At 32.4% G+C, this 13929-nt stretch overlaps 1 protein-coding gene across 4 annotated transcripts; it reads left to right on the top strand.

Annotated features, from left to right (window-relative positions):
• The first annotated feature begins 795 nt into the window (after window positions 1-795).
• Window positions 796-13395, top strand: LOC129949562 (protein drumstick). 4 transcript variants are annotated; one of them, XM_056061102.1, is made up of 3 exons: window positions 796-1473; window positions 9319-9617; window positions 12796-13391. In XM_056061102.1, exons 2-3 carry the CDS (start codon window positions 9397-9399, stop codon window positions 12830-12832), a joined length of 258 nt encoding a protein of 85 aa, XP_055917077.1. In that variant the 5' UTR covers window positions 796-1473; window positions 9319-9396; the 3' UTR covers window positions 12833-13391. The 4 variants fall into 4 exon arrangements, with proteins under 4 accessions (XP_055917077.1, XP_055917080.1, XP_055917079.1 ...); XM_056061105.1 differs by lacking the exon at window positions 12796-13391 and adding an exon at window positions 11872-11946 and having other exon boundaries at window positions 801-1473; XM_056061104.1 differs by lacking the exon at window positions 796-1473 and adding an exon at window positions 1930-1948 and having other exon boundaries at window positions 12796-13395.
• Window positions 13396-13929: the final 534 nt, after the last annotated feature.

The following is a 13929-nucleotide window of genomic DNA, read 5'->3' as shown; positions in this document are numbered from 1 at the left end:
GTTTGAGAGTATGCGCCAAAGGGGCGGGACTTTTGTGAAATGTGCTCTCATCAACCCCCAAAGATGTGGTTTGACAACTACTGGCTACTGGTTTTTATTTTTTCAAATTTTAAACACATACCGACACCGCAGATGTATACGTTGCTGTTGCTGTTTCTGGCTACTGATGTCTGACGGTTGACAATTGAATCTTATACCGCAGACTATGGAACGGACGGCAGAATGAAGACCGCCTCCATATTGGATTTTCTATACTACAAATTTCAATTGCATCGCGTTAAAGATCACAAAGGTTTGGCATCATTGCGTTTCAGGTTTCGCAAACAAAAGTATATCTACGTAAGACAGTAGCACTTGCGTTGCGTATTTACTATACATCCTAGGTTAGATCCGCCCTTCACACTCGATCACAAGCACGACTCGATCGGGAGCGAGACATAGCGCCGCGGCCTTAGCCGCACCGTTCCCAGAGCACAGATCACAAAGTAAAGAACACGCCAATCCGGCAGCACTTGCAGTACATAAACGAATCGCCGAATCAGGAAATGTAAATTATAGGTCCACTACTACCACCACCATAAATAAGACTTGCTGTATACCTATGTTGACTTGATCGGGTTTCCCAATGCCAACTCCAGCTCAAAAAACCTGGCTTCTTCAATCTCAAGTCTCAGAGCACTTTGACTGAGACTTCGACTGACTAATAGCAAGAGGAGGAGGTATATGTTAAAGTTTACATTTTTATTTATTTATATCAGTGTTGTGTCTTCATACGTTTTACTTGTTTTGTTCGCTCTTGTCGTCGCTTTATCGTATATCTGTTTTTTGTTTTGCGGTCGCAGCAATTTGGAGGCAACCATCTAACCAGCAGAGCCAACCATCTTAGCCAGCCCAGAGCAGCAAGTAAGCAGCAGCACCAGGCACCAGAAACAGCACCAGCAGCAACAACAGCAGCAGCAGCCGAACGAACACAGGCAGCACTTAACTATCAAGCTGAAGTTGAGATCGTAACTTTGCAGTTGGCCGTCGTGCACGGAAGCGTTCGGAAGTGGAATATACTTTATTAATAATATTTCGAGTTGATACAGATTTGAATAATTTAACATTTTTAAACCACATCTTAGCGGATTGAGACTGCTTTTTGCCTTTTGCTCGCATTTGTATTTTCATTTGCATTTTCATATTCATTTAAATTCGAATTCAAATTCGAAATTCGAATTAGATTTTATTTCAACTCAGTGATTTAATTGTCAAGTTTGGTTTTTGCTAAAACTTAAAGACGGTTTATACACAAAATTTCTTTGTATTTTATCTAATTTTATAACTTATCGCGAAAAATAAGAATTTTGGTTTACCGTCGCTTTTTTGCGTATCGCGATTTATTTCGAATTCGAATCGAACACTGGTTGTCCCATATAATTGCGATTGCGGCGATCATCGAGAGGTACATTTTCATTTTGGATTCTAGAATTGGTGAGTTTTGTTTGTTTTTTCTTTTTTCTTTTGTGTTGTAAGAAGTAAGAAGTAAAAAGTATAAAATGGTAGATATTCATTGTGTTGCCAGTTGAAAGTTGCCACTGAAATTGAGTGTGGTGACGCCTGACGCGTAACAACCAATGGTAGCCCGTGTTTCGCACACTCGTGATTCTAAATGACAGCTACTGTGTAGGGAGCTGTCATTTGGAGCCCAACTGACGACGTACGTACACGAGGAGATCGTTGTTTTGGACGCTGATGTTGGTAAGGCAGTGTAATGGTAGTGGTAGTTTAGCTACCGGTCTTAAGCACCTCCTTCTGCGGGTAAGACGAGTAGACTCCATTGTAGAGGCACACAGATCGCTCGGTTTCTGGGTCTGGCCTCGTCTCACTTGTGTGTTTCTGTTTACCCTGACGAGCCAGCAGCCAGCAGCAGCACCAGAGCAGTCCATTTCCATTCATGGGTTTCCTTGTGCGTAATTTTTGTTTTTACTTATTGGACGACTATAAGACGAGTACCTCTTTCTACTTGTGTGTGTTTTATGAGCGCGTTGGTGTTGGTGTTGATGTTGATAAAGGTGATGTGTGGTGTGTTTGTTGTATGCCTACCAGGTGAGGAGATGAGGCCGCACAGCTGGTGGCACTTCGAGGCATTAGTCCATTAGTCTAGTCGGTGGAAGTGAGGCATTCGGAATAATTTCATTTTGCTCCTCTTGTTCGTGAGCAACACACCGTCTACGCGTGACGATCTCTTCTTCCTTACACTTTTTGTCAGTCACTCTCGTGTGAAAATAAAAAAATTAATATTCTGTGATTTACATTTGCAGTTCTTCTAAAGAGTCTCGGTAAAGTAATTTAAAAGCTAAGTCTTCTATAAGTTGTGGCAGTTCTGAATAAGGTGATTGGTTTGTGTGGTAAGTCTTCTTCCCTTATTGCTATATTTTACTCAATGAAACTTTACCTCTGTTGTGCTTCTTGTGACACTACTGGTTGTGCAAAACCCCTATCATTTGGTTGGACATCGCATTCCTGCTTTTCGTGCCCGTAGTTGTAGCCGTATCCGTAGCGCGGTAGCGGCCCCTTTTCTTTTTTTGTTTTGTATATGCGCGATGTATAGTGATGTGCACTCAATGTAAACGCGTCTTTTTGTTATGGTGTTGGTTAGGAACTACCGGTTTTACGCGTTCTTATTGGCGAGCGCTGTTCTTTCGTCGACGTAATAAAAATAAATCAAAGAAAAAATCGGGCCTCGAGACGAAGATGGAGGTTTTGACTGGGTAAATTTGTGGGTACCTACATACGTTACGCACTTTCTGAATTTTGGTTAACATTATACTTAGCCAATCAAAACTAATAACCGTTAAGCGCATGTTGACGGCTTGAGCCGTTCGTCGTCATTTTGTAAAAGTTTTTGCGTTCCGGGAAAATGGTTTTTCCTCGAATCAATAAGATCTCTTTGAACTTAAGGCGGAGTTCAGAAGAATTGATGATTGATTTTCATTTAATACTGAAAAGTTCAATTAGAATTGATTTCCGCTTCGAACGAACAAATTCAGAACCAATGGAAATCGATTTAAGATGAATATTGATCTAAATGATATTTCCAGAAGTGGTTTCTTGATTATTTCGCAAGTGAAGTTAAAACTTCTGTACTTATAATAGTACCGTTTCCTTTGGAAAACTTGCCAAAAGTATGGACATCTCTTTATACCTAATATGACATTTTAAAACGTCCAAAACGTAATTTTTTAATTGGATGATCAATTCGCATTTAAATGTTACAATTTTGAGAATTTGTCTTTGAAATGTTACTTTAACTCCTGATTTTTGCTAGATTCGGAAATATTTCACTGAGATTAAGAAAAATGTTCGCTTAAAACTAAATCTTTGTTCAAGTACAGAAATTTGCTACTGATATTTTTGAAACTTCTATACAAATATTGCCCAGAGATCGATTTAATTCCAATTGATTCGCTCGCATTTGTTGCTCCTAAAAATTGGCATGTAGTAGATTTTGTAAAGTTTTGAAATCTTATTCTACATCAAACAGAAGCATTTTAAGTGACAACGATCGATAAAAATGAAGTGGAAAAAGATCATAAATAAAAACCTGCTTATCTGGCAGCACTTTAGAACTGTCAAAACCATATTAACTTGTCAGAAAAACAAACTATTATCAATAAAATTGATTTTTAATAGAAAATAATATAAGAATGCGATTAGCTAATAGAATATTTATAGATATTTATGATATGACTATATAAAAGTTTTGCTTATCCTTCTGTGGTTGGTAAACAAAGTTCAGATTTTGTATAAACTTTGAATTTGCATAAATTCATAATTCAATTTGTTTTTATTATTTTACGATTAAAATGTGTGATACAGCAAATAAGTATATTAAAATTGGTAGCAAAACAAGTAATCGAAATTATCTTTGAAAGATTGTTCGAAAAGTTAAGTTAAAATTGAATAAGTTATAATGTGCTTTTAAGTAGTCTTTTTGTGCATTTTTATTTAACAAATTTATATCACTGAATAAATTAGGTGTATTTTTTAAACAAGTCAAGTTTAAAATGTTGAAAAAAAAGAATACATGATTGAAAAATTAATGTCAAATGAAAAAAATCAAACATTCGGGGATCATGAGACGATTAGATATGAATTGAAAATGGACAAAATAAGTGTGTACGCTTTGTAAATGCTTTTTCAAAAACGCTTAGTACCTAGATAATTTTTAATTTTTAATAGGTTAAAAATGCTCAAATAACTAGAAAGTTGAAAAGATACTGTCAAATGAAATAAATCATTCCATTGGGGGATCATGAGACATTTTTATAAAATTCAACTTAGCCAAAATATATCCATATGATTTATGTGCTTTTTAAAAACGCCAGAGAAGAATAGCTATTAAGTTAAATATTTTTAAAATGTTGAACAAAAACTAGAAGGTTGATAAATTATTGTCAAATGAAATACATATAAACCATATAACTCGGGGATCCTGAAACAATTTTTATAGAATTCATCTTAGCTTAACTCATTCTGTAGATATTAACGCTTTTTTTAAATGATTTTTGAAAAACGCGGAGTCTAACTCCGTTCCAGAAGAACTAGAATTGGAAGGTTGATAAATTACTATCAGATGAAATAAATCAAATAATTCGGGGATCCTGAAACAATTAGTATAAAATTTGTTTTAGCTGAACTAATTTTTGTAGATATTAATGCTTTTTTAAATGCTTTTTTTCAAAAACGGCGAGTTAGAAAGTAAAATTAGTTCCAAATACTGGAATAATTAGATGGTTGGTAATTTACCGTCAAATGAAAGAAATCAAATAATTCAGGGATCATGAGACGATTTTGTTGAAACTCCAAATAGCCAAAATATTTTTGTATGCTTTAGACATATGTATGTTATTTCAAAAACGCTGAGTAGAAATAAAAATAAGTTAAAAATGTTGAAAGAAGTAGAAGGTTGATAAATTACCGTCAAATGATAGAAGTCAAATAATTCAGGGATCATAAGACGATTTATGATATCAGTTTGGCCAAAATATTCGTGTATGTTTATTGTTTAATACGCTTTTTAAATAGCTCAGAGTAGAAGAGTTTTTATGTTAAATTAGTTAAATGCAGAAAGATCTAGAAAGTTGATACCGTCAAATGGAAAAAAATAAAAATTCTGGGATCATGAGACGTTATATAAGAACTTAAATTTGCTATAACCTATGTTTTAAATGCTTTATATCCTTTTTTTAAATCTCAATGTAAACATTTTGAAACTTCTGGAGGGTTAATTAATTACTGTCAAATGAAATAAATCAAATACTTGGAGATCATGAGACGTTTATATTAAAACTCAACTTAGCCATGGTATTTTTATATGCTTTTTTTAAAAACACAGAGTTGAAGAGTTATTAAACTAGATTGTTGATAAATTACTGTCAAATGATCTAATCGTTTAAGGATCATGAGACGTTGTTAAACTCAACTTAGCCATTTTTATATGTTTTATGCTTTTTAAAAATCGGGTAGTAGTAAAGTTATCGAGTTAAAGTTGCAAATGTTGAAATCATTGAAGATTGATAAATTACCGTCAAATGAAAGAAATAAGATCATTCAGAGATCATGAGACGATTAGTTATGAACTCAAACTATGATATTTTGAAATGCTTTTTCAAAAACTCTGAGTAGAAAAGTTTCTATGTTAAATTAGCTTAAAGTTTTGAAGAACCTGGAAGCTTGATAAATTAACGTCAAATGAAAGAAATCAAGTCATTCAGGGATCATGAGACGATTAGTTATAAGTCAAGCTAAGTTATTCTTAAAGGGCTTATTTTGTTTTGTAAAAACACGCAGTAGAATATTTATTATGCTATAAATTATTTAATGATTTATAATTTTGAACAAGTTGATGTTTATGTTATTTAATAGCAATTAATTCCACAAAATTATCTACATACTTTACGTGCTTTTTATAAAAATTCAGAGTAGCAGAATTTGCCGTCGGTAAATCAAGTAAAATTCCGTAAGCTTCAAAGTTGCTTATCTTGCTCATCAAGTGGAAATATAGAAAGTTCAATACACTTAATTGGTCCAAAATGAGAAAAGAAGATATTCCTGAATAAGAATTTTGTGTAGTTATTTGCTTTAAATACTTTGAATAAAAAGTACAACCATTCAATAAGCCAATATTTCCATAACAACTATCACAAAATGACTTCTATATTCTAAGTAAACTAAAGGTTGAATAAAAACATGAAACCTCTTCAAGATACAAAATATTATAAAAAAGTTCCTACTCAAAAACGTAGTAGCACTTTTCTACACTCGATAAAACACCATTGATCGAGATTAATGTGTCGATTGTCAGTGTCAGTGACTGCACCGCGATGCACCATCAATCATCCAATAGTCGCTCAACATCCAAAGAAGTGCGTAATTACCACCTTTGTATATAGATACTTATATCTATTATAGATCGAAATCATTTTGTGTTAAAGATACGTATAAGGTATAATCTTTTTTTAAAAGACTGCGGCTGCCAAAGTCAACAAAAACACCAACAATGATCTCAATTTTGATTCATTGTTATGTGGAGTAGGCTCAAACTCGTCAGTTTTCTTAGAAAACCAAACATTTCAAAACACAACAAAAAAAAATCTAAATTATCTCATATCAAAAAACTCAAGACTCATGAGTCCTGGGAGTTTTTACCTCATCGCAGACAGTTTGCCCTTATATAAAGATAGATACTTATTTATCTCATAGTTCATTTTTTGTTTCTTTTATCTTTTATTTTTTGTAAATCGAACAAAAGAACACAAAAAACAAAAATGAAACTTGTTTCTATTCTAAATCTGATTGCCACAGATCCACCTCTAAAAATCCAAATATATCTTCAAAAAATTAGAAAAAGAACCACACAAAAGGTGCCAGCAGCGACACTTATATCCATTTCTATTGGAATCATTTTTTAACCCTGTGTGGCGGAAGAGAACTACGAGTAAACTACCCTCTGCTGAACTCATGACCATATCCAATATAGCTGATGAAGGTGAGGGTGGTATTTTTTGAAAAATCTCACAACAAAACAAGAAACTCCTCGATATATTCCGCATAGCTAAAGTGGTTCGCCCTAAACTATAAGTTTTTACCTGCTCGGCGATCAAAACAGCGCAGCGCAACCAAATTCCAGGGATTGCTTCTTCCTTACGTTGCGAGAGTTTCTAAATATTCCCGCAATTTTTTTTATTTTTGAAAAAATATCTACCTTCACCTTGACTCCCTATGGCGAGAATGGGAAATAAAAGAACCATGAGATCTGTGCTTGGGAATGTTCAGTCTTCTGTCATTGTGTATTTCACAAATCTAATTTCACGCAGCATTAAAAGAATGCTGGATATGCATAAACAAGAGATTTATTTTGTGTCTTTTTTGATGCTAATGCTGGGACTTCCTTCAAGGAAGCTGGTCGCTACTCTGCTGCTGCTGCACCAGAACCAGGATTACAATAATCGTGGCATTTGCCTTCGGAAATCTCTCCAAGACAAAAGCAATGTTTGCAAATTCTTAATGGATTTTCATTACCTTTACCTTTATTTTTGTTTTTTGTTGAGTGTCAGAGTGGCCCATTGTCGGTTGTCGGTCTTCGGTCGTCGTCAGTTGTCCTCGCCGTGTCGTTTGGCCAGGAAAATAAAGAAACCTAATTACCTGATGGTCAAACAGAAACATCGGATTAAGAGACCAAGTCCCAGTCTCTGTCCCAGTCCCAGTCCCATGTGGTGATATTTCTCCAGCTTAATTTACTTGCCACGAACCATGACGATGACAACAAGCGTGTTTATGCCAACGACCCAACCAACCGACGACGACGATGACGACAAAACGAAGGGTTTGTCAGTGGCTGCCAGATTCAGTCACTACTTTTCATCCAGAGCGGGCCCTGGATGTGCCTTTAGCGCCAGATATTCATTTTTTCCACTTTTCTGTTGTGTACATAATAATGTGGGGGCCTTCTCACAATCCCTGACAGTTCGAACTCGAACAAAGAAAACGACAATGACAACGACAGCGAGAACGAGAAAGAATCCATAAAAACGCTGCAGCCAATAACACTATAAAAATAAAAAATTACACAAAAGTTATGAACATAATTTGAATATTTTCCTTTGGCTTTAAGTCCCCCCTTCCCCCTTTATAGTATCCAGCTGTGATTTTGGTAATAATTGCGCTACGATACGAGCGTCCGTCGGCAGCGGAGTCGCTGCCCCGTCTTTGGCCTCGCGCATCAGCATTGTCATCATGACATTCCACATTATACAATGTACAATATGATGATGACCAAAATGTTCTCTTCAAAGAACCACCAAGACCATGGGAACCAAATCTTCGGGCTTATTAATCACCCTAACAAAACGTCAGAATAAAAACAAAACAATATTCAACACACTAAATCTTCAGCCAATATGTCAGCCGCAGTAAATGTCAATACCTGGATCCAATTTGTTTTCGGTGTCAGCACCAATAAAACACACAGCATTACCGACTGACAACGAGAGTGACAAACCTGCAAAGCGTCACATCGTCGTTGGTTTTTGATTGTTTAAAAGCTCAACAATAGACTCAACAACTACCGCAAGTTCCTTTTTGACAGTAGGTTGATAAACAAATTAAATTTCTTCGAACGACGCGACTCGACGATAAACCTAATTGAAATTTTAGCATTTTATGTCAATTAATATAAATATGGTGGACTTATGGTCATCTTGGCTACTCTACCTTACCGATATATATGGCTTAAAAGTCATAACTTGTTGAATATGGGAATGATATGGCTGATGCTATATGATGCGCGGCGAAAATTGCTTCCCATTCTCTGATGGCTGGCCTGGCGCATCGCATATTAATAATCAGGTAGTTATATTTGGAGCGAAGGCGACTCGTTTATTTTGCCACTCAGCAGGGGGTGCTGATGGTTGTCTGATGATGGGGGGCCCTCTGCCTGGGTCAGGTATCGCGTCGTTCCACGAATCGCAATTAGTCGATCTTTTTGGATTTTTAGCTTTTTAAAACAATGGCCTTGGGGTCATATTCAGTTAACTGCAAAAATTATTATTAATCTTTGTGTATTCATAAACATTTATCAATATCATCATCATTGATTTGGTCTTTTTGCGGTTTTGAATTTCATTTTATTCGATATAATTATGTGAATGTATGAATTAGAGTAGCCGTCCATGCGTTGCTCTACACATTCTGGTTAATTTGCATTTAAACTGTTTTATGGTTTTTGTGTTATTAAAATTATAATAAATTTTTGTTTTTTTATTTTATTTACAGGAATTAAAAGAAATCAAAAAATTATATTTTTGAGCTGTTCGAAATTAAAATTAACAAAAAACAAAACAATTATACAAAATGTTTGCTGTAATGCGGATTGACAACGATGACTGCAGGTCGGACTTTCGTCGTAAGATGCGACCGAAGTGCGAATTTATATGTAAATTTTGCCAGCGTCGTTTTACAAAACCCTATAATTTAATGATTCACGAACGCACCCACAAAAGTCCCGAAATTACGTATTCCTGTGAAATTTGCGGGAAATACTTTAAACAACGTGACAATCTTCGGCAGCATAGGTAAGATAAATATTGAGTGTTAAAAAAGAGAGAGAAGTTTTTATTCCGTATATTTTAATTATGGTACTTGAAATAATCAAATTTGGTGTGATTTATGTTTGGGACTTTGTATTAAACGTAGTTTAGAAGAAAATGATTGATTTTGTTATCCTAAAATGTACATTTTGAGAAGTTCTTAGATTTAAAACCTAGAATCTGCAGTTTCAATCAATAAAATGGTTCAAAAAAACTATAAGTTGTTGGTACAGTGAACCCGACAAATATTCTAAGAATAAATGAACTGTCAACTGTCTTTTTCAAATTTCGTGTGACATTTTGTTTTGATTGGAATCAAGTGAGTTGTCAAATGTATACATCCAGTATATATTTCTTAGATGTACAGAACAGGAGAGTGAAATATAAACAGAATTCACTATTCATTGACACCTAGCAATCAAAATTAGCTTTCTATTTCTTTTCATCCTTTTTGATAGAAAATATTTGAAAATATCGGAGTTTTGACAGGAAAAAACGAAAAACTTGGATGAGACATTTTGTTTCTACAATACACAAATCTGTGAGATCTTAGAAACTTATTGTGAAATTTTAATAACAACTGTCAAATAAACTGTCCCCATTTTCTTTGTCGGTTTAATTCAATTAAATGATTAAAAAAAACTATACTCCAAAATATTTTGACAATTAATAAACTGTAAATTACTTGTATCAATTTCCTTGACATTTTTTACTTGTCAGTTAAGTAAGCTGTTAAAAATATAAAATTTTCTATGCAATGCATTCCGTAGTGACTTCTTCATAACGACTGTCAAATTAGATTTCACCATTTTCTTGGACGGTTCCATTAAATTAAATGGTTCAAAAACTTTGTACAGCAAAGTATTGTAAGAGTTAATTTACCGTCAAGTTCTTACTTATAAAATCAAAATACTTTAATGTTAGACGGGAATTTGTGACTTCGTAATGACAACTGTCAAATTAACTGTCACAATTTTATTGGACTTTTAAACTTTATCAAAGCTCTTAGTACAGTAATGTATTCTGCTATTGAATGAACTTTCAATTGCTTATTTTAATGTTTGTGACATTTTCCCTTCGATTTACAGTTTTAACAATAAAATGAACAACTGTCAAGTGTATGAAGTCTGCAGTCCATCCTCTTTACCGTGGTATTACTAAAATCTAAAACTTGATTATGAGACGGGATATTGTGACTTCTTAATGACAGCTGTCAAATTAAATGTCACAATTTTATTGGACAGTTTAAATCTATGAAATGGTTCAAAAAACTATATAGCAAAATATTCTGAGAATTAATGAACGGTCATGTGCTTATTTTAATTTAATTGACGTTTTCTTTAATTAAAAGTTAGGTAATCTGTCAAATGCATGAAGTTTTCTATACAATGCGAAGTAGAGTGAAATTGTAAAAACCCGAGACCGTTTTTAATTGGGCTGAGTATTGTGACTTCTTAATAACAACTGCCAAATTAGCTGTCACTATGTTCTTGGGTATCATTTAAATATGCATTTTATTCAAAAAGTTACATTAAGGTTTTTGGTAAAGCAAAGTAATTATGTTTCTAATATTTCTTGCTTAGCAGTTCCAACAGTTAAGTGTGCTGTCAAATGTATAAAGTCAACAATCCATCTTGTTAACTCGAGAAGTAACATTTCAAGAAACTTGATGTTGTTACTCCTTAATGACAGCTGTCAAACTATGTTCTTAATTGTCACTGTTTTCTTTGACATTTTCTTAAAATTTAATGTACCACAATTTACTGCTCTAATTTCAAAAGATTATAACTTAATTTTGACGCCACTTGGGATTGTTAAAACAAAAATGTCAAACATTTCCCAGCTAGTTTCCAAAAAAATCACACCAAATTTACACACGTTTACCTTTTTATCAAAAAGTCCTTTTTACTTTCCCTATCCTAGAAATTCATTGCACTCCTATTTGTCTTTTCTTTTGATGGTCTATATACAGAAATGGGTCCTACCTTTCCTATCCCTTATAATTGTTTATCTATTCTGGATAACTGCTGTTTAACACTGCATGTCTAATTGGTTTAGATGAGTTGATACAATAAAAAGAAAAAGGACCCAAAATTAAACCAACTTCACCATCAATTTCTTCCCACACATTTTTAAATAGCTCATTGCGTGCGATCTTTATCAAAATCCTTCCATTTCTTATTCATTTCTTATGATTTCATTAAAAACAAAATGTATCTATTTTTCTCTTTTTTTGTAGATGTAGTCAGTGTGTATGGCGATGAATCTTGCACAAAACTTTTAATTAAAAAATAAAAATAAAAATCAAAAAAAATGTTGCACGCACTACTACTCATAAGAACACTGATGTGAACACTGATCTCTGTCTATATTGGTGATGGTGGTGTTAAAAAATAAAATTAGTTATTATTAAACAAAATATTGAAAAAAAAATCAATTTCATCAACAACAAAATAAAAAAAAAACTTAAATATCTGTTAAAATATAAATAAAAGTGAATTAAAAAAACAAAAATAAAAACTAATAAGTCTTGATGACCAAATTGGTTACAACTTTTATATAAATTTTTATATGAATGAATTTAAATAAATTAAAAAATATACAGTAAATAAAAAAAAAAAGATAAACAAAAAATAAAAAGAAAACACAATCTCTTCCTTTGGTGTGGCAATAAGCACAATAATAATAAAATAATTGTATTTTTTAAGCCAGAATTTTTAAATATTTTTTAAAAAACTATCATGAATTAGAAATAAGTTTTTAGTCCACTATATATACGAAAACTGATACTGATAATGATTGTTTGTTAAATGAAAATGTTAAAAAAAAAAACAAAAACAAAATTGTACATAGAATTTTCTTATTTATATATTTTATAATATAAACAAAAAAAACATTTTATACTAACAACAATAAAAACAAAACTGTTTATTACTTTTCGCATTTTCTACGTTTCTATGCTTTTGGATGTTGGACGGTTGGGTGATGTTTTTTTTTTAATTTTCAAAATTGGTCGATTTTCAAAAACATATTTTTTTTTCAAAATAAATTTGGTGGTTTCTTAAAATTTTCTCTATCTTCGGAGATACAAAAGCTCAACATTTTGGATTTAAAACACAAAAAAGTCTGTCAAAATTTTAAAATTATTAAAATCTACTTTCAGAACGATACACGTGGATGCGTATGGTCGCACTTACTAACCACAACGCGATCGGCCTGCAAGCTTGCAACAACTTCACTGCTTAGTTCTTAGCTATATTATCATAGATACAACTTATTTAATAATGTTCCTCTCTGTCTGTCATTCTGTTTACCACTTAAGGATATAGGATGTATTATTCTTTGTTTTTTAGACACAATATAACCTTCATTAGAAAATCAATCAATTAAATTGAAGATTTTTTTCGCTTCTGATAAAAAATTTCAAATTTAACAAAAATCAAAACATATAAAGTGCTAAAAATGGATATCTCACTTATTTGCAAAAATAAACACACACAAACAATAATAATTTAAACAAAAGCTTATCTAGAAAAAACCAATTAAGTTATTCTTTTTGGTTTTTTTGTAATGAGAGTTTTCAACGAATTATATTTTTTTTTACAATCCATATTTTTAAGAACAATAACTTAAGTTGCATTTAATATCCTCTCTGTATTACCCTGCTGCTTATTAATTTTCCTCCTTCATTTTTATGCCAATTTGAGTATTTTTTGACAATTTTATTTCTTCTTTGTTTTAATATTTATTTTTTGAATTTAAATATGAAAATAAATATCTATAAATAAATGATCTTAATTTTTTAAATTTTTAATTTAAGAGATAATTTTTTTTGCATTTTAAAATTTTGTTTAATTACAAAAATGCATATCTATATAATTATTTATGTTGAGTAAATTTTTATAATTTTGCAATTTAACAATGCAATTAAAATTAAAATAAACTAAAACCAGTATAAGTTTGTAAAAAAAAACGTAAATAAATATTTATAGATTTATGCAATAAAAAAACATTTGTATTTAATTTAATTGTTTGATTTTTATAAAATAAAAATTATGAAAAATTGAAAAAGTAATTCGTTTTATTAACTTCCCATAGGAAGTTATTGTAATGGGCCCGATTTGTAAAAATTGAATATCTCGACATTTCTCGAGGTTTCAAGGTCCCTAGAGTCGAAATAAAATATTTTTAGAAAGGTTTCTGTGCGTGCGCGTGTCCATAGTTCAAGAACGAGAAGAGATATCGACTTCAGATAAAATTTGTTATACAGATAAAAAGGCAGAAAGATGCAGAAAGG

Source organism: Eupeodes corollae, chromosome 3, assembly GCF_945859685.1.
Source record: "Eupeodes corollae chromosome 3, idEupCoro1.1, whole genome shotgun sequence".
NCBI classification, from domain to species: Eukaryota; Metazoa; Arthropoda; class Insecta; order Diptera; family Syrphidae; genus Eupeodes; species Eupeodes corollae.
This window is presented reverse-complemented; position numbering and strand designations above follow the sequence as displayed.